Below are 23,277 nucleotides of genomic sequence, written 5' to 3'. Positions count from 1 at the left end.
TGTCTTTCTTATATATCCTCTGGTTGTCCTACGTCTCTTACCGTTCTTGGGGGTAATTTAGTTAGGTTTGTGTAACGATCGCAATTGCTACTCAGTGACAGCCAACGAACACTTTTAATTTTTTCATTGATAACACATCTTAATCCTGTAATTTATTTACACTTCCCCCTTACTAATGTTGTTTTTTTTATATATATATATAACAGAAATGGTAACAGTGGCAGTCAGATACCATTGTGATTCTTTTCAGGTCATTCATTGTCAGACAGAGGCAGTACGGCACAACGTTACGCTAAAAAAATAAGTTAAAAATATAAAAATGGCTTACCTCTTTGTCCTCTGAAAGACAATGCCAACCCAACATAATGTTTACTGCATATGAAACGTGAATGGATTCGCCGAGCTGGTGTTAAAGTCCGCACAAGTTGATTCGGTCTTCACATTTTTTTCCTCCCGAGTTTTTGGTTTCCGGAAACGTATGAAGAAAACATCTTTCATGTGTCGTAATGTCTAGAGTCGTTTCTATAAGTTCCAAAAAAGCAATGCGTAATCGGCATGTTCGTTTTTGAAAGATTACCGGAGAAAAGTAGCACTAATTACGTTGGGTCTATGCGAGGGCGGGTCTATAATGTCCCACTTCGGCTTTACTTCCGCTTTACGATGCGACGTCACGGTCTAAAAATAGCCTGCGTGCGGTACGCCATTGCAGCTTCGGCCGGTGTAGGCGCACTATCCTATTCCCCTCACTATCCACTCGCGGGGGCCTGTGCTTGTCAGTCACATTCCTTATTCTTGCTATATGATAATACAACTTTAACATTTGTTAATAATACGCTTTGTGTGTAGTATCATCCATCGCTTTTCCTTTTTAAATGGGCACTTTTAAGCGAATGCAAGAAGTAACAACGGGAACATTTTTAAACAGGCATTTCACGGGAGAGCATTTCGACTCTTCGGCCAATCATATAGCGAGAGCGAGTGGATAGTGAGGGGAAGAGGATACACCAGGATGTTGGTCTTTTTTCAGTCCTTAGGCAAGGTTTGTCTGTGAGCACTGTTTGTCTAAAGTACAGTGAATGTATTTGTTACTGTATGAGATGTATTTTTATGTTAGATTGATGATAAATTATAGATGATTTTGAGTGTGACTTGCCTGTAGAATTAGCGTCCATAGCTAATGCTAAGTTGTATGCGTTAATGTTATGCTGTATGTTTTACGACGGTTCAACTGGGCAATGGTCAGAGCGTGTACAGCATATCGGGCGTTTTTGGGTGGACTTTTCAGTAAAGAAACTTCGACCTGTTTATGGTAATTCAGGTAACATAAAATAGCCACAATAATGGTGGTTAATGGGTCATCAGTGTTCCCTCATGCAGAGAACTATAAGTGCTTTGGATGCACCGTGAACGAACAGCTATTCACTGGCACATTCCCACAGAGACCGAGGGCCATTTAATGCCTGAGCATGAGAGGCTCACTATTACCCCTTTTCCACCAAAAGGACGGGTGCATATGGTATTATAGCGTCATATGATTGCGAGGTTCAGATTTAATATTTTTACTTTTAAATTAAAAAATTAAATAAATAAACTTGTCAGAGGCAACTGTTGCATTGCATTGTTTCATTTGTGCTCTTTTGCCCTACAACTAGGGTTGGGCATCTGGCATCGGTGGGACCCGGGACTAACACTCCAATGCTCCTTTGATTTTACAAATAAGGAAATCCTTATTATTTTGCCTCATCTGATCAAATTAAAGTCAATAGAAGAATTTATACTAATGCTATGTCGTAGCTTCCAGCTAAGGTATATGTATCTAAAGTGCGTAGGGCCTCACACCTACCTTACCCCTACATAATATTTGCGACTTTTTCCCGCTTTATCATATTTATGCGTTCAAGCTTCATCTACACCCAGTGAATGTGTGTTCTCCACTGCAGGAGACACTATCTGTCACGCTTACTGCCTGAGAAGGCAGATATGATCATTTTCCTCAACAAAAACTTTGTGATTCTGTACTGTACCCGCTGCTAACCTGGACTGGGTTTTACAAATTGTTTTTTTGTTTTGTTTGTTTCATATTCCGCGCCAGGTGAGCCCATCAAATGCCTGCAGCAGAATGCACTCTAAAATATGGGCAAAAAAATATGTCTAAATGCTTTCTCCTTGAGCTTTTGAAAAATAAACATCTTTGTGAAAGTGCGCTCCTGTGGAAAGAAACTTCATCATATTCAAGTTCAAAGACTTATATTTACATACAAGTTAAAAACAGCCTTGTGAGAAATTCAGTTAATTGAAAGTTTATACTGTATAATTAAAAAAAAAAAATCGAGAAGTTAAGAAATTATTATAAAAAGCCTATTAAAAGAATCAGAATCGAGAATCGTTTGGAACCAGAATCGAAACGTGGAATCGGAATCGTAACAGTTAAAATTCAAATGATGCCCAACCCTTGCTACAACTAGAATGTACGTTACACGTACACGCAACATGCAATCTACATTTGCATTGTTGGGGCCTTTTAGTGCATCCGAGGATCTACACAATGGCTTAATTGTCGTAATGGCAACTGGCTTGCCGAAAGCAGTCTCTTTATTAAGCACTCACAACACACAGAAACAAGGGGCAAAAGCTCTCCACTTGAGCGCCACAGTGAATGCTCGTCGCGGCCGAGGCATGGGGGCTCCTTGGTTGCGTGTAACATCTAGTGAGTCGCAAGGGGTACATGGGAGCGTGTACACCCGCGGCCAAATATTTTGAGATACTTTCTCATCCTACTGAATGGTGAGGTGTCTCAAAACTTTCCTCACGGTTGTAGAAAAAGAAGCAACCGCTGCCAGTTTGCCACCAAGTGCGACATTTCTAAAATGATGCCGAGTATATTCTCATGGCTGTCGACGCATGGAGGTCACAGTGACAATGCTGCACGCAGGTGGCGGCTCGAGAAAGTCCGGCCGAGGCTGAATAGAGCTTGCTCGGGACGCAGGCACACCAGCCGGCAAGCTATCGGCAGCCACACATGGCCCAGTGTCGTGTGTTGTGGCCGCGGGGTTCGAGCTCATGGGTACGAGGGACGGCCAGCAACTTCACCAGTTTAACTCAACGTCAGATGGTGATTGCAACTCGTGGGGCCAACGGGGGCCATTTCTGAGCTCCTTCTTGACTCGACATCTGCCATCTGACTGCTGCTTGCTCAAACCAGCTCCACACCTCTGCCTCATCATGATAAACACACCTCATGATGTCATGAAAAGCTAGCTCTTCTGGCTGTTGTTTAGTGCAGTAGAGGGTTGGTGTCTGCTAAGCAACTGTTTTCAGCCCCTAGATCAGGGGTCAGCAACTCAAAATGTTAAAAGAGCCATATTGGACCACAAAAAACAAGTATGTCTGGAGCTTCAAAAAATTAAAAGCCTTAAATAAGCCTAATAATGAAGGCAACACATGCTGTAAGTATCTGTATTAGCTACAGTATATTAGCCAACTACCAAAATGACTAAATCGGCCAAAAATACATAATGAGCCTTCATGATTTAATGTTCATTTTCCTTGCAGTGCATTCAATGCACCACGTGACTACCGGTACTCTGTTGTATGATGCCACCTCAAGTTTAACTTCATTATAATATTAATTAATTGTTTCATTGCTTTTATGAAATTGTTGAAATGCAATAAAGAAATCCGATTTTGATTTTTTTATTTTGAAGTTTCGAAAAACAACAAAACAGAACTTGCATAACATGCCCCTTATCTGGGCATGTCTTCGATTTTCTTTATTATCTCAGTTTTGTTTTTGAAGTCTGCAAATGGGTGGAATGATATGACGATGAATGTCTCCTCATGTACTCAGCATCTCTGAACAGTTTTCCACGCTTTATCATCTCACCGGTTGCAACAAAAAATGTAGCAGTAGTGGAGTTTGGCGATGCAATCCACTTCTTAAATCTATTTTTGTGCGCCTCAAGTTCTTCAGAATTAATGGAATTGCACTTTTTCTCCCGCTCCCAACTGAGTACTTGGCTGCCGGTTTGTTTACAACCTGCTACCTGCCTGGCATCCCGCCCTGCTAATAGAAACGTAAGTCGCAAGCGATGACGCAAATCTTGATTGACAGAAATGTTAAAATTTAATATTTATTCTACACATTTTTACAGCATTGGGAAATGTTAAGAATGTTTGTGTCATTTCTGTCCACCTAGAAACCAAATCAAAATGAAAAATATATTTCCCTCAACCATCTTTTTCCATTTTCAAACATTTTTTAAAGTGCTCCAGGGAGCCACTAGGGCAGCACTAAAGAGCCCCATGCGGCTTTCAAAACATGGGTTGCCGACCCCCGCCCTAGAACCAACAGAGAGAACCGGTGCTAACCTAAGCACAAGCACAAAACAGGCACAAGCATCAGCTTGGTGGAAAAGAGAGCAATGTGAAGTTGTTCACTATGTGCTCTGCCTCAGGCTAGAAGGAGTTCCTAAATCTAGATTGCGTCCAATACTCCAGAATGCCACAGTGGCTGTCCAAGGGGCTGTTACCCAAGGGCCTGAGATGAACTCCGTGAGGCACTCTATTAGCACTGCAGGCTGAACGCAAGTTAATTAGAACAAAGGCATGCAGCAGGCATTTTACTGTACAACGTTGATTTACTTTTTAATTTTCTATTCTTAATTTTTTCCGAACGGATATGCACCAACAAAAATGATGAAAAAAGGACACACCCTGCCATGTGGCACACTAATAACACAGTTGGTATGTTTGATAGAGTGCTTGGGTGGAAACTGTAGAAACCGAGCTTCTCATTCATTTTTACAAGAGGCTGTTTTGGAGTGGGCTGGACACACCCAGGCCATGTGGTGAGTGGCATACTTGCCACGCACAAGCCTAAAACCTTTAGCTTGATGAACAGGCAGTTAAGAGCAGAGGTGGGTAGAGTTGCCAAAAATTGTACTCAAGTAGTGTTACTTCAAAATAATATTACTCAAGTAAAAGTAGTCATCCAAAAAATGTACTCAAGTACAATTAAAAAAGTATTTGGTGAAAAGAATACTCATGTAATGAGTAACAATGTGGGTAACTGCTTACATTTTTTTCCCCCAAACAATGGTATTTTTTTTCTAGGCACAAAGTTATGTATATGAACTGTTGTTACAATAATACTGTACAATTACCCATTACATAACCACATTAAGCCAAATAAATACAAAAAAAAAAAAAAAAAAATTCACTGAATTCCGGCAAAAGAAAAAAATGACAGAAATGAAGCAATATTCGTCAAAGAGCATGAGTGCCCTCTAGTGGAGAAAATAGTTCCTAGTTTGGGTAGTGAATACTGGAGTAGTGTAGTTTCTTCTTGGTTTCTATTTCTATTATGAATTTAAAAGAATCATATATCTGGTTTTCCATGGTCAATCGGTGCCAAATAAAGACTGGGAGAGAGGTTAAAATCCGTGGTTTCGAGTCATGTTGAGGGCAGCGCTCTATGTAAAATATTTCATATTTTTACGGTGCTTTAAAGACGCCACGTGATTGAAAAGGCTGGCGTGATCATAAAACAGCAAGCTTACGTCTGATGTGTATATTGTAGTCATGTGATTATTGTTGCAACGTCTCATGGTGAAATTGGTAGAGCTACTCTTGGCATGAAAAAAAAAAATCTAATATGTAGAATAAAGAGGAAAATGTAACGACTCCCGTGTAGACCAAAGTAGCGGAGTAAGAGTAGCGTTTTTTCTTCACAAATCTACTCAAATAAAAGTAAAAAGTATGGCTTAGTAAAACTACTCTTACAAGTTCATTTTTCTCAAAATTTACTCAAGTAAATGAAACACAGTACATTTAACGCATTACTACCCACCTCTGGTTAAGAGGCCATTATAAATCAACAAGTGGCGCAGAAAAAAGTTCAGCCAAGCCAATACTATTCAATAATATTTTCTATTGCTTGGTTTTGTGGATAAAAAAATATGTGTCACGAAAATCTAGTTATGCGGCTTCTAAATATCTGTGGGTTAATTCAGTATAAAGACCTTGAGACAAGTCGACTTACCATTCTGGAGTCAGGCTTCTTACTCTTCCTAAGGGTAACATATGAGGCAATTGAGGATGATTCAGGCACTGGGGATTTGGTTCTAGGTGGAACAATGCCAACTGGGTAGGACATCCCTGATAGTGAAAGCAAAGGAGAATAAGTTGAGGCACTGCAAACATCCATGTTTCAATAATGATTTGTAAACATTTTTTATTTTTTAAAGTTTAAATCTCTAACACAGTAATCTTAGGCAACAGCCGGAAGCAGTTGAAGGAATAAAAAAATTGTAAATAATTAACTCATTGTTTGCTATCGATGGTGAGAGACTACGATCCATTTGGACTGGTAGAGCAAACAGTGAATGATCATGTTTTAGTGCAACAGACTGCAATAGATGTCCAATCCACTTAAAAAATAAAATTGGATTTTTAACGTATTCAGTGGTATCCAATGATTTTTTTTTTTTTTTAACTTTACAAAGTCCACCATACAGTGGCAGCTACAGTGGGGCAAATAAGTATTTAGTCAACCACCAGTTGTGCAAGTTCTATTTGAAAAGATTAGAGAGGCCTTTAATTGTCAACATGGGGAAACCTCAACAATGAGAGGCAGAATGTGGAAAAAAAACCCAGAAAATAACACTGTTTGATTTTTAAAGAATTTATTGCCAAATTAGAGTGGAAAATAAGTATTTGGTCACCTACAAACAAGCAAGATTTCTGGCTGTCAAAAAGGTCCAACTTCTTCTAATGAGGTCTAACGAGGTCTAACGAGGCTCCCTCGTTACCTGTATTAATGGCACCTGTTTTAACTCATTATCGGTATAAAAGACACCTGTCCACAACCTCAGTCAGTCACACTCCGAAACTCCACTATGGCCAAGACCAATTAGCTGTCGAAGGACACCAGAGACAAAATTGTAGATGCTGGGAAGACTGAATCTGCAATAGGTAAAACGCTTGGTGTAAAGAAATCAACTGTGGGAGCAATTTTTAGAAAATGGAAGACATACAAGACCACTGATAATCTCCCTCGATGTTAGGCTCCATGCAAGATCTCACCCCGTGGCATCAAAATGATAACAAGACCGATGAACAAAAATCCTAGAACCACACGGGGGGACCTAGTGAATGACCTACAGAGAGCTGGGACCACAGTAACAAAGGCTACTATCAGTAACACAATGCGCCGCCAGGGACTCAAATCCTGCACTGCCAGACATGTCCCCCTGCTGAAGCCTGTACACGTCCAGGCCCGTCTGCGGTTCGCTAGAGAGCGTTTGGATGATCCAGAAGAGGACTGGGGGAATGGTTTATGGTCAGATGAAACCAAAATAGAACTTTTTGGTAGAAACACAGGTTCTCGTATTTGGAGGAGAAAGAATACTGAATTGCATCCGAAGAACACCATACCCACTGTGAAGCATAGGGGTGGAAACATCATGATTTGGGGCTGTTTTTCTGCAAAGGGACCAGGACGATTGATCTGTGTAAAGGAAAGAATGAATGGGGCCATGTATCAAATGATTTTGAGTGAAAATCTCCTTCTATCAGCAAGGGCATTGAAGATGAGACGTGGCTGGGTCTTTCAGCATGACAATGATCCCAAACACACAGCCAGGGCAACAAAGGAGTGGCTTCGTAAAAAGCATTTCAAGGTCCTGGAGTGGCCTAGCCAGTCTCCAGATCTCAACCCCATGGAAAATCTGTGGAGGGGGTTGAAAGTCCGTGTTGCTCAACGGCATCCCCAAAACATCATTGCTCTAGAGGAGATCTGCATGCAGGAATGGGCCAAAATACCAGCAACAGTGTGTGAAAATCTTGTGTAGAGTTACAGAAAACGTTTGGCCTCCATTATTGCCAACAAAGGGTACATAACAAAGTATTGACATGAACTTTTGGTATTGACCAATACTTATTTTCCACCATGATTTGCAAATAAATTCTTTCAAAATTAAACAATGTCATTTTCTGTTTTTTCTTTCCACAGTCTGTCTCTCATTGTTGAGGTTTACCCATGTTGACAATTACAGGCCTCTCTAATATTTGCAAGTGGGAGAACTTGCACAATTAGTGGTTGACTAAATACTTATTTGCCCCAGTGTACATAAAAAGTTCACTTTACAAAATCTCATGGTATCCATGGTAACACATCTTAACTGTTGCTGATCCAGTTTGTGATTAGAAGCAATGATAATTCTAGAACGTGCCAGAGAAGTTGACTTTTAGGCCAAATGTTATGTATTTAACAATTACGTTGCAGCAATCAATTTGCCTTTTGCATGTCATTTTACTGTACCTTTGTTTACAGGATGGTCAGCTGTGTGTTCTGTCCTGTCCTCGCCGTTGCTCTCGTCCACTTCAGCTACCGTCGTCAGCTCTGGCTCACTCTTGTACAGTCGGTAGTCTGGCCCCTGCTAATGAGTTATCATATATTAAGTTATCATATTTTCATTATATATTAAGGATGAAATGGCTTCATTTATTCACTACATATTTCCAGAGAGAAGCGCAAAATTGCCCCCACCCCATGGAACGGCTTCAAAGACAGGGGCCAACTACTGTAATATCTGTGATGATGCTCTGGGTATAGACTTGTCATTTTTGAAAAGTTTTTTATAGAATTTAGAGGAAACAATTCCATGTGGTATCAGATGGACACAATGTTGTATAACAGCCTGCAGGCACATTCAGCCCAGGATAACAACACAAGCTGTCAGTTGTGAAAACATAAATGTTGCAACATACTGAAGGGTGTGTTTCTTTAAATGCAAGAAAAAAAAATGGAATCAAGAAAATGAGATTTGATCCAACAAAAAAATGTCAAAAATATTTTTTTTAGAATTCAAAAGAAAAGAAGATGCACATTTTTAAAAATATAGAAAGCAGGCAATGACACAGCTTCAGGCAAAGTCATTGGGTCAACAAGCTTACGCCATGTGTGCCATTCTTCTGATTGGTCTTCCTGTCCTCCGTTCTGTGGAGGGATGCGGAGCGAACTCCAGCATGGGATGACATGGTGAGGGGGTTGGGCTCATATGACTGGGGTAAAGGCGGTCTTGGGGGTACAGAGTCCTCTTCCTGGGGAATTATACAAGGTATGACAGGAAGCATGGTGAACAGAGGACACCGCAATGAACGGTGTGGGCAACCTCCATCTGGTTTAGGCTCCTGTTATTAACTGCCGAAATGTCCACGTTCACTTTTCTGTGTGTAATACTGTGATACAAGCTTAGGTGTGCATTAGAGAGAAGAATTTTTAAAGGAAATGTATGCCTATATTTGGACATAAGGCATTTTATAATAATACATTATGTTTTCAATAATTGTTCAAACATGAAATAACAACGCTTTGATGCACAGATGTGAATGTCATGTGACTAAACCCAAGAACTGGATTTCCTTCGTATATGTGACGATCTGTGTGTGTGTGTTTTTTTTTTTTTTTTTTTTTTTTTTTTTTGTTCAAACCATTCACGTCATCAATCCACAGTAAAGCTTGTCGTCAGAGATACGATACTGGCTTCTGGGTGTGGTCACGTCCCAGTGTGAAAGCTAATCTTATATTCATTCCCATTTCGGACAAAGCTAAGTGTTGGACAAAATGGCGATGCTTTCACAAGTGTCTGCTCATTAAATGAAAAAATATTTTGGGTTTAGGCCTCCTAAAAATATTTAAAAACATTCAGTACAACAGTAACTGAGCGTGTCTTCTCTTGACACATTATTACGTATTTGAACAATGCTACACAAATTACTGTAGTTTTTGAGCGCTGATTTAAACATGAAAAATACTGTGGGAATTGTGTTAAGAACATTTTTAAATTCAGAACTCATGAACATGTGTTCATTGTTTACCTCTGTTTTCATGCTGAAGTTGGGTCCATACAAGCCCATTGAGCAATCAGCATTTCTCTGGTCTTTATGCTTATTGAGGACTTCCATCACATCTTGGATCTGCCACAGCTCTTTCTGAATGTGTACATGTTGCTGGCTGGGCGGCTCAGTCTGAGAGAACAGTTGCAAATATTATTCTGTTATTGGTATCAGCAGACAAGTGAAAAGTAAGTGTGGTTATTAATTAAGGGTGTAACGGTACATGTATTTGTATTGAACCGTTTCGGTACGTGGTGCTCGGTTCGGAACGGAGGCGTACCGAACGAGTTTCTGACGTAATGTAACCCTTACTTTTCGAGGCTTTGAGTCGATCGGGTTACAGTTTCTTTGTGTAGGTTATATTTACTCTGTCTTCTCTACTATAATGAGGACCAACACCGTATGACAGTATAACCCAGAAACGTCAACGGCGACAACGTGGCCGCCGCGAGAATGCAGTGAAACGCGGCCGTTAAAGTCAATCAGCCAATGCACACCAGTCTCAGTGCGACCGCGTGTTAGACGCGTCCCAGAAGCGGCTCAACACGACGCACGCGAAAAGAATGGCAGAGTTTATTATTTGACGCGAGACACGACCCTCCTGCGTCAATACTACTACCGGTAGCTAGGATCGGGCAGACTGGAAGTCACTCGTGTAAAAAAATGGTGGATCCGGTCGATTTTCAAACTAATATGCAATCGTAACCCACTTTTTGAGTCCATCAGATGTCTTGAGTGGTAGATCGGGGCACAGTTGACTTGTCTTTGTTGATTTACTGCTGTCTTCTCTGCTATAATAATAACAAACACGGCCCCGTGTTCAATACAAAACCCTCCTACCACAACAAAACAAGTAGGAACTAATATTCACATAGCAAGTAAAGTTATACAACATAAAATATACAATTTAAATGAATACTACATCACATTTGTAAAATATAAACACATAATACAATAAATAATAGCCCATTTAAATAAAATAAATTGAAATGAGCTAAAACACCTGTAATTAAATAATAAGAATAATACACACATCCTGCTTACACAATTAAATTTATAAATTTCTGTGTGGCGCTTTAACTTGTGAAAATCCACCAATAAAGCTTTTGAAAACCGTTCATAAGAGAAAAAAAAAGATTCAATGAGGCATTTCATTTGTAAAATACATGTTAAAATCTTTGTCATTGGGATTGCTTTTCTCTTTAGCACAGGACTTCTTTTTTCTTCTTTCTTTCAGAAAGAAAGCTGACCAATGCGCGAGGTCTGAAAGGCAAATTGTTGTTGGATTATCTTTAAATACCCGCTACTTTTTGAGCAGAATTCTAGCTTTGTATAGGCTAATGTTCCTATTGTTGAAAGCACAAAGGTATGTAATAAACAACTAGCACATTTATATTTTGCATTTTGTTTTCTTACTGTACCGAAAATGAACCTAACTGTGACCTCAAAACCGAGGTACGTACCGAACCGAGATTTTTGTGTACCTTTACACTCTTATTAATTGAAAAAAAAATGTAAAAAAGTAGTTGTACAATTTGTTAGAGCACTTAATGAAATATTGACGTGCCCTTTCGAACTCAACTCCGAATTCGCAAAAGAATTAAGTTCGGTTGAGAATAAATGTATTGAATAAACGTACCTGTGGACTTCCCAGTGCATTGAGCTGCTCCAGCAGGTTGCATTTAGCCTGGATCACAGCTTCTTCTAGCTGGTCATACTCGTGCCATGAGCGCTCTAACTCCTGGTTAGAAAAAGAAAAACAGTGTTCTTTCTCTCCTTTGGAAAAAACTAAGAATATAAAACATTACGTATCCCTTAGCTGATCTTACAGATGTGACCCGGGTGATCTCTCTGCAGGTGCTGAGCAAGCCGCTCTGCAGTAAGTCTCTCTGCTGGATGACACTCTGCATGGCAGCTGGGTTGTCTGAGCCCAATTCGATCTCCTGGCTCGCAGACAGCAGCGCTGTCTCCAGAGTGTGCTGCAAGAAGAAGCAATTTATCAATTGCACAATCTGCCTTGCTGGTGAGCAGCATTTTGGAAAAGTTGAACTGAAATTTAGGATCACTGATTAATATCAGACAATTTATTTTTACACACAAAGAGTATAGTATGCGAACAGAAATATTACGAGCACAAATTATTTTTGTCGTCAGAAGTCAACGTTTCTCACCTCCTCCACCGCACAGACCAAATGGAGCATACTTAATAGAATGTACCCAGAATAAATAGCTGTTTTGGATGCTTTCTTTTCCCTATTTTTGCTATAATAAAAACAAAAAGCCCCACCATTGTACAATTCCACAGCTCTGCATTTCAGATTTACCTTGGGCATTAGGATGGGGTGGGGTTGCCACTGACAGGTGACCATTTTGGTGACGTAATAAAAAATCGCACCATGATTTGATTTCAGTAGGAATCACCAGCATGACCCCAGTGGTAAGACCCTTTATTATTGCATTTGTTCGATCTATGGTGTTGTTGTTTAGATCCCTTGCTTTGTTTGCCTGGTTTGCTTTATGTCTGTTGCGCTTTGCTTGCTTCGCTCATTTGCTTTTGACAGAACCACCGCTGCAATCACTGTCAGTAATAGCATTCAAACAATGTGAGCACAAGCCCTATAGTTGAAACTCACAAGTGAGGCGATGTCCATCTGTTTAGTTGGGGTGTTGTCACGTTGTGTTTGTCCGATTGCGTTAGGAAATATAACTGTTTAGTTTGCGTTACAGCTTGTGTTAACACCGACACTTTACTTCCTGGCTTGTGTGTGTAGTTCTGCTTGTATCCACTTGTGTGAAACTTGTGCCATTAGACGGTGCTGAGCAGGTTGACCATGAAATTATAAATACGTTTGATGACATTGTACAATATATTTAATTTGAGAAATAATAAAATCAATGTGTTATAGTAAAATCATGATTAATATTATAGTTGATACCATTATTGTTAAGATGAAGATAATAAAGTCAGTCCTATGTTATTGTTTATTATGTACGTTATTTATTTACAGACACATTTTGTTTATTGTATTTATGTTTATCTGCTGTCATTCAATAAATAATCAGAAGAGTACATGGCGAGTAACCCTATTCAGAGGCCCTATTCTCCTCTTTCTTATAACTGAAAAGCAAAGCAATATCGAGTCATTCAGTAGTGAGTCACCTTCTCTCTGTAAAGCTGCTGAAGTTTGTCCTCATGTGTCCTCACCACTTTATCCTGCTCACACAATCGGCTAAGCTTGTTCTGGGGATGAAGCAAATTCAAGGGTTGTGAACTTGGATGTGTAGCTGAACAAGGCATGTTCATTAAGTAAAACTGAGCATACGTCAATGTCCCCCTCTTCGGGCATGTAGGTGTGTTCTCTGGAGTCTGCTGGGTTTAGCTGTTAAGCAAAAAAAGACATTAGTCACTAAATTCTATTGTGCACTATGCATTATTGTCTTGCGCTCAAATGTAGCAGCAGCATCATCATTCGTTTGTCTCCTTGAGAAATGTACACTATATACATATTGGTAGAAAACCAATAAAATACCAGTTGTCTCGGGGCAGAAACCAATTGTTGTTGGACAATTCATTGCCAGCCGTTTGTCTCCCTCAACACAACCCAGTGGTAATATACAGTGCCTTGCAAAAGTATTTGGCCCCCTTGAACCTTGCAACCTTTCGCCACATTTCAGGCTTCAAACATAAAGATATACATTTTTTATTTTTTGTCAAGAATCAACAACAAGTGGGACACAATCGTGAAGTGGAACAAAATTTACTGGATAATTTAAACTTTTTTAACAAATAAAAAACTGAAAAGTGGGGCGTGCAATATTATTCGGCCCCCTTGCGTTAATACTTTGTAGCGCCACCTTTTGCTCCAATTACAGCTGCAAGTCGCTTGGGGTATGTTTCTATCAGTTTTGCACATCGAGAGACTGACATTCTTGCCCATTCTTCCTTGCAAAACAGCTCGAGCTCAGTGAGGTTGGATGGAGAGTGTTTGTGAACATCAGTCTTCAGCTCTTTCCACAGATTCTCGATTGGATTCAGGTCTGGACTTTGACTTGGCCATTCTAACACCTGGATACGTTTATTTTTGAACCATTCCATTGTAGGTTTGGCTTTATGTTTTGGATCATTGTCCTGTTGGAAGATAAATCTCCGTCCCAGTCTCAGGTCTTGTGCAGATACCAACAGGTTTTCTTCCAGAATGTTCCTGTATTTGGCTGCATCCATCTTCCCGTCAATTTTAACCATCTTCGCTGTCCCTGCTGAAGAAAAGCAGGCCCAAACATGATGCTGCCACCACCATGTTAGACAGTGGGGATGATGGGTTCAGGGTGATGAGCTGTGTTGCTTTTACGCCAAACATATCGTTTTGCATTGTGGCCAAAAAGTTCAATTTTGGTTTCATCTGACCAGAGCACCTTCTTCCACATGTTTGTTGTGTCTCCCAGGTGGCTTGTGGCAAACTTTAAACGAGACTTTTTATGGATATCTTTGAGAAATGGCCTTCTTCTTGCCACTTTTCCATAAAGGCCAGATTTGTGCAGTGTACGACTGATTGTTGTCCTATGGACAGACTCTCCCACCTCAGCTGTAGATCTCTGCAGTTCATACAGAGTGATCATGGGCCTCTTGGCTGCATCTCTGATCAGTTTTCTCCTTGTTTGAGAAGAAAGTTTGGAAGGACGGCCGGGTCTTGGTAGATTTGCAGTGGTCTGATGCTCCTTCCATTTCAATATGATGGCTTGCACAGTGCTCCTTGAGATGTTTAAAGCTTGGAAAGTCTTTTTGTATCCAAATCCAGATTTAAACCTCTCCACAACAGTATCTCGGACCTGCCTGGTGTGTTCCTTGGTTTTCAAAATGCTCTCTGCACTTTAAACAGAACCCTGAGACTATCACAGGTGCATTTATCCGGAGACTTGATTACACACAGGTGGATTCTATTTATCATCATCGGTCATTTAGGACAACATTGGATCATTCAGAGATCCTCACTGAACTTCTGGAGTGAGTTTGCTGCACTGAAAGTAAAGGGGCCGAATAATATTGCACGCCCCACTTTTCAGTTTTTTATTTGTTAAAAAAGTTTAAATTATCCAATAAATGTTGTTCCACTTCACGATTGTGTCCCACTTGTTGTTGATTCTTGACAAAAAAATTCAATTTCATATCTTTATGTTTGAAGCCTGAAATGTGGCGAAAGGTTGCAAGATTCAAGGGGGCCGAAAACTTTTGCAAGGCACTGTAAATGCATGGGTAAGACATGTTAATAATCTGTCTTTCTAAACTGGATATATTCTTTACTAACATTTTAATCATATCCTATCCCAGAGAGTTACGACTTATCCACTGTGCTGGCTGAGTGAGGCCAAATAGCAAATAAACAGCCTGGAGTTTGATAACATTTCAAATTAACTCCACTACTGCATGTCTAATACAGTGATGAACAACTACTGCATGTCTAATACAGTAATGAACATTGTTAATCTGTTGGATCTCATCACAGATTGATTAGCATGTGAGAATCTTCCCCCCAGAACATGCAGATTGTCAAATGGAGTGGTGGGTTGCAAGTGCGACAAACTGCTTAACAACGGAACAGGTGACAATGCAGCTAGAAATCACAACTAAATAATATTTTATAACAGAGGTGTCTAAATTTTACTGTACCCAGGCTCCAGCCCACAAGAGACCTTAAGTATGAGGAAGAGCACTGACAGAATGGTGAAGTGTGCACTTATACTTCTCTTTTCCAAGTCATGTTCTTGTTGCCATGACTTTGCAACATGACAACAGTCAAAGCAATGAATGGCTATACAACATAATACAGGGAGACCAATCTTCATGTAGTGATGACTTGGACGCTGAAGGCAGAGTGTTGCAAAAGATTAAAAAACAACAACAAAAACAAAAACATTTAAAAAGAGCCAACGTGAGGATGAGGCGGAGCAAATCCTTAAGTTGGCCTTACTTGCTTGTAAAGTTGAGGCCTTGGGGCCGAGTTCTCAATCAAAGTGTGAGTCATGATGATTAAAGGATCATTTTCCTTCAGCTAGTCCAGCATGAAGAGGAGCAGTAGTCAGTTTACAACAACACTGCACTTCAAGCATAACACTTACAAAGCTGTTGATTACGATATACTATGCACCATATGTATTTTGAATCAAAACACAGCCACACCAATACTTATAGTTACCAGTGTAACAGTTACCATTAGTAGATTCTCAGTTGTTTTCACTTATTATTGTACTTTTTTAAAAACTGAATGTTTAGGAAGACTGTTAAGAAAATTTGCCTTGCAATAAATGCAATGAACACCAGCTACATATTGCTCATCGAACTATCTCTATATACTTTACTACTTGACAGACAGGTAAACAGCCATATTTAAGGGAAGACAGTGCTATCAAGCAGAAGGACAACAGGTTGACAAAAAAGCAAGGGCCATGCAACCATGCATTACCCCACCTGATTGTCCAAATACATTAGAGTCCTTTGGAGATGATGTGACAGAGCATCGTTCTAGTGTCCGAGGTAAGGAGAAGAAGAGGAAGAAGGATACCAAATGAGGGCCATTCTGTTTTCCTTTTTTTGTCTCACACTTTCATGAATGTCATTGTGTCAAGGCAGAAAAGGGAGGAGGAAAGGGACACTTGAGGACACAGTATACTTGCACTCTACTGAAAAAAAATGAATTCAGCCACTATGACATATCACAGCTGGGCTTAGCTTGTGTCACAACATTTTTTAGTCTGAAGCGATGGCAAACCCTCAACCCACATCCTGCTGACCCAAAATAGTCAAATCTCTAGTCTGACATCTTATAGGCAACCTAGAAATTCGGGAAGGGCGGGGGTGTGGGGTGATTTGACTGTATTACATGGGCCCTACTACTTTAAGCTTGCCAATGGCTTTAAGTTTTGTCCTGACTAACATCTGTCTGGACTCTTTAAAAGAAGCAAAATAATCAGCTACTGTTTGCCCTACTAAAACCAACCTACTGTTTTTTAGAGTGTTGCTCAGTAGTTGATATGCCCTCTATCAGTAAAACAGGTCTTGTTATACAGACTATCAGTATGGATAGCTGAGCTGGGAGATGGATGGCATAAACATCACACAGTAACAAACATGGCTCCAGAGGAATCTTTAGGGGTGCTGGCTGACCTTTTGGTTGTCGCCATCCATGTTAAGTTGCGTAAGCTGTGATAGAGTGTGCTCCCGTATACTGTTTAGCTCTGCCTGCTGCCGACGCAGCTTTATCAGAAGCAAAGTCAGTTCCTCGGGCTGCAAAGGAGGTGAGGTTGTGGTGGGGCGCATACAACCATTATCAAGCAGGGACATCGTAGTGGGAGGAGAAGAAAGGAGAGAACACACCAGGACAGGAGATGCATCAGTGCGCCCAGGTAGTGAATTTTCATGCGGATCACAACAATATGATTAGCCAAGGTGTTGCAGCATGCATATTGCACACTTGCGCCTGAGAAAGAATTGAAGTTTAGGATTGATAACGGAGCGCAGTTCATACACTATCGACAGTAACTTTGACGTACATTCCTGAGCTGGCTTAAAGAGTTGTGAGTGACAGCGTTTTTAAATCTCTGCTGGCACGAAGAAACTTTTGACGAATGACTTAAATCAGGACAGACTTAATTTGAGCACTTGCAGAAAAGACAACTCTGCCTCATTCTGATTCCATCTCAAGAATTTGCCACAAGGTCATCTTGGACAGAAATCACCCAGAGTTAGTCAAGGGAGGATGAAATCGTTAAGACAAAACGTCAAAACAAACCCTACACTTAAACTTATTATAACAGTGTAGTAAATGCATTTTGATAACACATAGCGAATAGACCAATGAAGACTCCTGCAAGACTTACACTTTTGCCTTGGAGAGAGAGGGCAGTGACAGACTGGACCGGAATTCCTGCGGGCATTGACCTCCTATCAGGTGGGTAGCCATACTAAGAGAGACAAACTCAGATAAGTAAATGTTTCAAGACAGAGACAAAAGACAAGACATGTAAGTAAATGTTTGATTCAATCATTTGGAACATTTCGATAGGTTTTCAACGTACAGTACAGGACAAAAGTTTGTATACATCGTCACATTCATGTGTTGTCTTTTATTTCCATGACTATTTTCATTGTAAATTCTCACCGAAGGTAATAAAACTATGAATGAACTCGTGTGGAATTATATACTTAGAAAAAAGAAAAAAAACTAAAAACATATATAATATTCTAGTATCTTCAAAGTAGCCACCCTTTGCTCTGATTACTTTTTTTGCACAATCTTGCCATTCTCTTGATGAGTTTCAAGAGGGAGTCAACTAAAATGTTTTTTGACTTCACAGGTATGCTTTTTCAGGGTTAGTGGAATTTATTGCTTTATCAATGGGGTTGGAACCTGTGTTGCATTAAATGAAATGGGTCCAAACCTTTGGCCTGTACTGGATGTTTGAATAAAGGAAAAACACATTTCTAATTTCTTCTTGGTATAAGAATACCAAATACAATAACATCCCACATAGACATAATTTCATTTTGATTTGACATCTGGTAACAAATCAGTTATATTTGATTAGTCTGCCCATGTAAATATACTGTATTTTTAAAGGTCCATAGTTAAGAAAAAAGCTATTTCATGAAATATTCACCGTTTTATCATGCCATTGAATCAGAATTGTTCTCAATCCCTAATAGTCCAGGTATATGTATAGTATCCACAGAGAATGTGTTTTGGAGGTTATTAGAAGAAGTTTATCCATATTAAAAACACCGATTAACAGCAATAGACGTCCAATCCATTTTGATAGGGTGGGGCTGGCAGCGATCACCAGGGCTGCAGCTATCGAATATTTTAGTAATCGAATATTCAACTGAAAATTTTATCGATTAATCGAGTAATCGGATAAAACATATTTTAAACTCCTCAATAAACTATAATATATCCAGAATTCCGCTGCACACCTTTTCATCCGTACCCCCTATAGGAATCACATTACCCCCGTCTTCCACAAACTGCACTGGCTTCCCACCTCACACAGGATACAGTTCAAAATCATCCTTCTCACATACAAAGCACTTGATAACTTGGCTCCCCCTTACCTCACGGACCTTCTCTGTCCCCACACACCCTCCCGCCACCTCCGCTCATCTAATGGAAACATTCTCGCACTGCCCCCACAAATAACACACCATACGTGGGGGGACAGAGCCTTCTCCGTTGCTGCCCCTTCACTTTGGAACTCACTCCCTAAACCCATCTGCATCTGTTCTGATCTTCCCACATTCAAAAAATTGTTAAAAACTCACCTTTTTAAATTGGCTTTTAATTTGTAATTCTTTTCTCTATTGTTTTTCTTTTTATCAACTGTAAAGCGTCTTTGAGCATTGATAAAACCTTTATAAATAAAATGTATTATTATTATTTATTTTTTAGGTAAAAAGCAATTATAAATACATATGAGAAATCAAGACATTTCAGCTAAAATTGAACCATTTTCAGACAATCAATGTCTTTATTTTCGATGTACCTTGTTGAAAACGGCCAACAATTGCATCACATATGTAACTTTAAAAAAAAAAAAAAAAAAGAAAAAATTCACGGCTTTCACTCAAAAACCTTCGAGGTCTTATAAAAAAAAAAAAAAAATCATATTTCTTACATAAAAATGTTATTACGCTTGATAACACACATCACTAAAGAGTTAAGTGTTTTTACCACGTGTTACAATTGAATTTCCATTTGTGTCAAGTTATTTTTAAGTTCTAGTTAAGTTTTAAGTTAGTCTAAACTGTAAGTCCTGATAGGATTTTGAGTTTTTGCAGTGTTCAAAATAAATGTATGATACCTGCTGTGTTGGAGCACATTAGGGACCAGTGCTACTTGGTGTTTTATCCAGCAATGACTACTGAACTAAAATTGACAGTTAGCTTTATTATTGTTTTATTTTACTCCCTCATCACTCTACAGCGCTGTTTTTATCGATTAAATAAAGCCTGTATGTCGGACACGTTAGCCACGCATCCACAGTAGTCATAATTACTAGAAACCTAGCCCTCCGCAGGGCTAAAGTTACGTGAGCAAGGGACAGTAATGTTAATCTTATTTATTAGCACTGAGAAGTCTACTGCTTTAAGATGGCGGTTGTTTACTAACGCCGCTGAGTCTGTCATTTCGCATGTACAGTAGTTCAGACGCTATCTGCTACCACAGTAGCATCATGCGGGTGTAGTTTTTGGCAACGTCTGCATTGTTTGTAGCGGCTGTGGGCTGCAGTCAGGTATCATTGCTTCCCCCTCTACGCACGTGACGTCACCGAGTTGTCCGGCATTAAAAGTAGTTGGGGCAAAACGTGATGCATAGAGCTGGCAAAATTAAACGATTCCTCGAGGCGATTAAAATTAGTCGGATCAGGTTTTAAACTCGAGTTACTCAAATTGCTCGATATTTGTTTCAGCTCTAGCGATCACCTTCCTGCTTACAACAAAAGCAGGTATGTGTTTCAAATAGTGCTGACCAGCCCATGCTGATGAAAACAGAACCCTTAACAAAGAACTTAATAGTCTTATTTTGTGCTTTTCATTCAGCATTCGACTAACCTTGGGGATTTGTTGCCTTTGTCGCCTGTCGATGCTCATGTCTCTTTGGTAAATGGGAGAAGCGATCTCAGAGCGGGCACTGCTCATGTTGCACGATCGTGGCCGAGGGTAGCCCCCGTACATTGAGAGGGAACCATGGGAGGGTGAGGGTGGGATAGAGTAGGTTGGTGCAGCATGTTCTGAAAGGTTGATCATTGTTTTAGGGCTGGCCATGTGGCCATAGATCCCTGGCGGTCTGCTGTAGGATTGTCGCTGCTGCCACTCGTATAGCTGCCACATTGTGTCAGAGCGTACGGAGCGGCGCTTGTCAGCCGGTGAAGGACCCAGGGCTTGGTCGTACAATGATGGTGACATACTACAGATGCTGTCCCTCTGTGCCATACTGTTTCTGGGCATACTGCGGTAACTGTCGCCATAATGAGGCATATGGAGCATCCGATGGTTTGGCATGTTTCTAGGGAGTGTCTGGTATGATGTGATGCTGTGGAGGAAAAAAAAAACTGAGTATTTCAGAAATATATATAATTACAGTGGTGATTATCCATCGCATCGCCTGTTGAATATCTGAAACGTCACAAAATAACATCATGATAAATCTTCCTTTTTTAACATTATCATCTCAAATTACCAGAATATAGTCACACTAACATACTTCATGTCTATTTAGTCCATAAGAAGAAACAAAAGTACACCAGTGGACGTATTACACCTTTCTAGAGATAACTAAACATTGCTTCACGTTGGTTCAAGTTCAGAGCAGCTGACACTGAAAATGTTGCCATTGATACTTGCTGCATCTGAGCATAACGATCTGTTATGCTTAATAGGTTAGCAATGATATTTTATAAGCTCTCCTGATGATTTGGAACACATGGGAAGATGTATCATGAAAAAAATAATATTTGTCGATTCTAACACAAAAACTTGATAGCCTTTGAATTTTATTGATACAAACAAACCTTCTTGTGTCATCATCCAGTGCTCGTCCTCTTTGAGTGCGAACCCACTGCTCCAGTTGTTGCATTGAGCTCGTTCTACTCAAAGTCTTTTCCGGCTCATAGTTTGAATTTAGCTGAGGGGGAACGCCATTGTTATCAGTTGGATTGGGTTCCCCAGATCCATTGACTTGGGGACTCTGCTGTGCGCCATCAATCTCTGTTGGGCTCCGTGGCATTGGATGTTTGACCGTGACAGCTGCCGTTTGGGCTGGCTGCATTTTAATACTGTTGATCTTGGTGAGAGGGCGATCGTGGTCTCCACCTTCACTATGGAAGCCGTAGCGCTCGGCATCTCGCTGCTTCCTGTCCTCTTCTGACGAATGCTGGCGGTCAGCTTCAAGGTTGCGCTCGTTGTTCTCAATTTCAGGCTGTGTCAACGGTGGCCTGTGATTGGCTATGTGATTAACCCCCTCAGGTCCACACTGTTCCACTTTTAGCTTGTCCATCCTGATAATGGCAGTCAAAGGAGAAACAACCTATGAGCACATCTGCGCTAATACATAATGAGATAGACGAATGGCATCGGGCTCCCATTTTACAATAGAAAAAAATTATAGCACGCAGCCAAACAAAAAAATTAATGAATACTGAAAAAATGATAATCTGACCTCAATTAAACTCAGGAATTTACATTACCTTTTAAAAAGAAAATTACAAAGCAATGTCTAAAGTAGACGAACGGGTGTGTAAAATAGAATGTGATATCACAGTTTAAAAAAAAAATAAAATATAATTATCATGACCACAAAAAAAAAAAGTCTGCCCCCAGGATTATTGAAAGGTGGTGGTCAGTTGCTTGAAATCCTTTTGCAGCTTTCTACAAATCTGGAGGTGGGGTCTGGAGGCAATTGACACGCCACTCCTTGGGCTAAAATAGACTCAAGGTCATCACTTCAAAGATGAGCAAATTCCATTTATCAGGGTTAGGGTTTACTTTAGTGATTGTGCTTGAACATTTTTTAATAGCTAGCACAATCTTTGTCTTGGACAGCCTATATTTACCTAACTGTAACCATATGAAATCAACAAACTGAAATTCTGCACGTGTTGCTATACTTTGACCACCTTTAGCTTCATCATACATTTCGAAGTGCCGTTCAGAGGATTTTAGGCTCTGCAGCACTTCATTGCTACAAAGCACTTTATCATTATGCCTCTGCTCACCCGTGCTAAAAGGGCAATACAGAAGCAGGCTGCTAAATAACATTTAGCACAAAATGTGAAAGACTATCATCTCTGCTTATGAGTTGGTAAGACATTTACAGCATGTACTGCACATTGTGCTGATATGCCTAAAGCGCACATTCGGGTGCATTGGCACATGCGGCTACCCAAGTGAAATTGTCCATGTAAGTTGAGTGATCGTTAAGCAAGTCAACTCTTCTCTAACAAACACAGGAAATGGAAAATCCAAATGCCTGTGTTGAATTGCTGTCAATCAACTTAACCAATTTAGAATGAAATTTTAGCATACTTGTATTGAAATAAAAAGGGAATATAAAAATAGAGAAAGAAAGGTTTTTCTATTATAACATGATGGATGGTGACAATTGTTGATCTTTTACAAACCTTTTGACAGGCTCGGAATGCACAAGAGCAGCATCTGTCATCACTTTCATCCAGGAATCCATCTCTTTGGCTGTGTCAGTGCAAAAGTAGTATGTCCGCATGTTGGGGTGTGTTGCCTGTGTTGACATTGCAGAGGCATCTAAAACAGAAAGTGTCGGATCAATTGAAAATTTGAATTTAACCCATAACATTTAACCCATTTCAAGCATTAAA

At 40.0% G+C, this 23,277-nt stretch overlaps 1 protein-coding gene across 13 annotated transcripts in view; it reads right to left on the bottom strand.

Annotated features, from left to right (window-relative positions):
• plekha5 (pleckstrin homology domain containing, family A member 5) overlaps positions 1–23,277 on the bottom strand; it is a 148,538-nt gene that overhangs the window by 5,564 nt on the left and 119,697 nt on the right. For 5 of the 13 annotated variants that reach the window (XM_057837484.1, XM_057837487.1, XM_057837489.1 and 2 more), the window contains 15 exons: positions 23,065–23,180; positions 21,457–21,942; positions 20,498–20,978; positions 17,770–17,853; positions 17,057–17,176; positions 16,361–16,414; positions 15,864–15,944; positions 13,221–13,277; positions 13,058–13,138; positions 11,727–11,876; positions 11,537–11,638; positions 9,880–10,029; positions 8,956–9,102; positions 8,321–8,438; positions 6,041–6,156 (listed from right to left, as the gene is read on the bottom strand). In XM_057837484.1, the coding sequence (XP_057693467.1) occupies positions 6,041–6,156; positions 8,321–8,438; positions 8,956–9,102; positions 9,880–10,029; positions 11,537–11,638; positions 11,727–11,876; positions 13,058–13,138; positions 13,221–13,277; positions 15,864–15,944; positions 16,361–16,414; positions 17,057–17,176; positions 17,770–17,853; positions 20,498–20,978; positions 21,457–21,942; positions 23,065–23,180 (2,343 nt within the window). Of the gene's footprint in view, positions 1–6,040; positions 6,157–8,320; positions 8,439–8,955; positions 9,103–9,879; positions 10,030–11,536; positions 11,639–11,726; positions 11,877–13,057; positions 13,139–13,220; positions 13,278–15,863; positions 15,945–16,360; positions 16,415–17,056; positions 17,177–17,769; positions 17,854–20,497; positions 20,979–21,456; positions 21,943–23,064; positions 23,204–23,277 lie in introns of all 13 variants that reach the window. The other 8 variants (XM_057837499.1, XM_057837486.1, XM_057837496.1 and 5 more) reach the window with 7 other exon arrangements.

Source organism: Corythoichthys intestinalis, chromosome 5 (assembly GCF_030265065.1).
Source record: "Corythoichthys intestinalis isolate RoL2023-P3 chromosome 5, ASM3026506v1, whole genome shotgun sequence".
Taxonomy (NCBI): Eukaryota; Metazoa; Chordata; class Actinopteri; order Syngnathiformes; family Syngnathidae; genus Corythoichthys; species Corythoichthys intestinalis.
The sequence above is the reverse complement of the archived record's forward strand: the minus strand, read 5'-3'. Positions and strand labels throughout refer to the sequence as shown.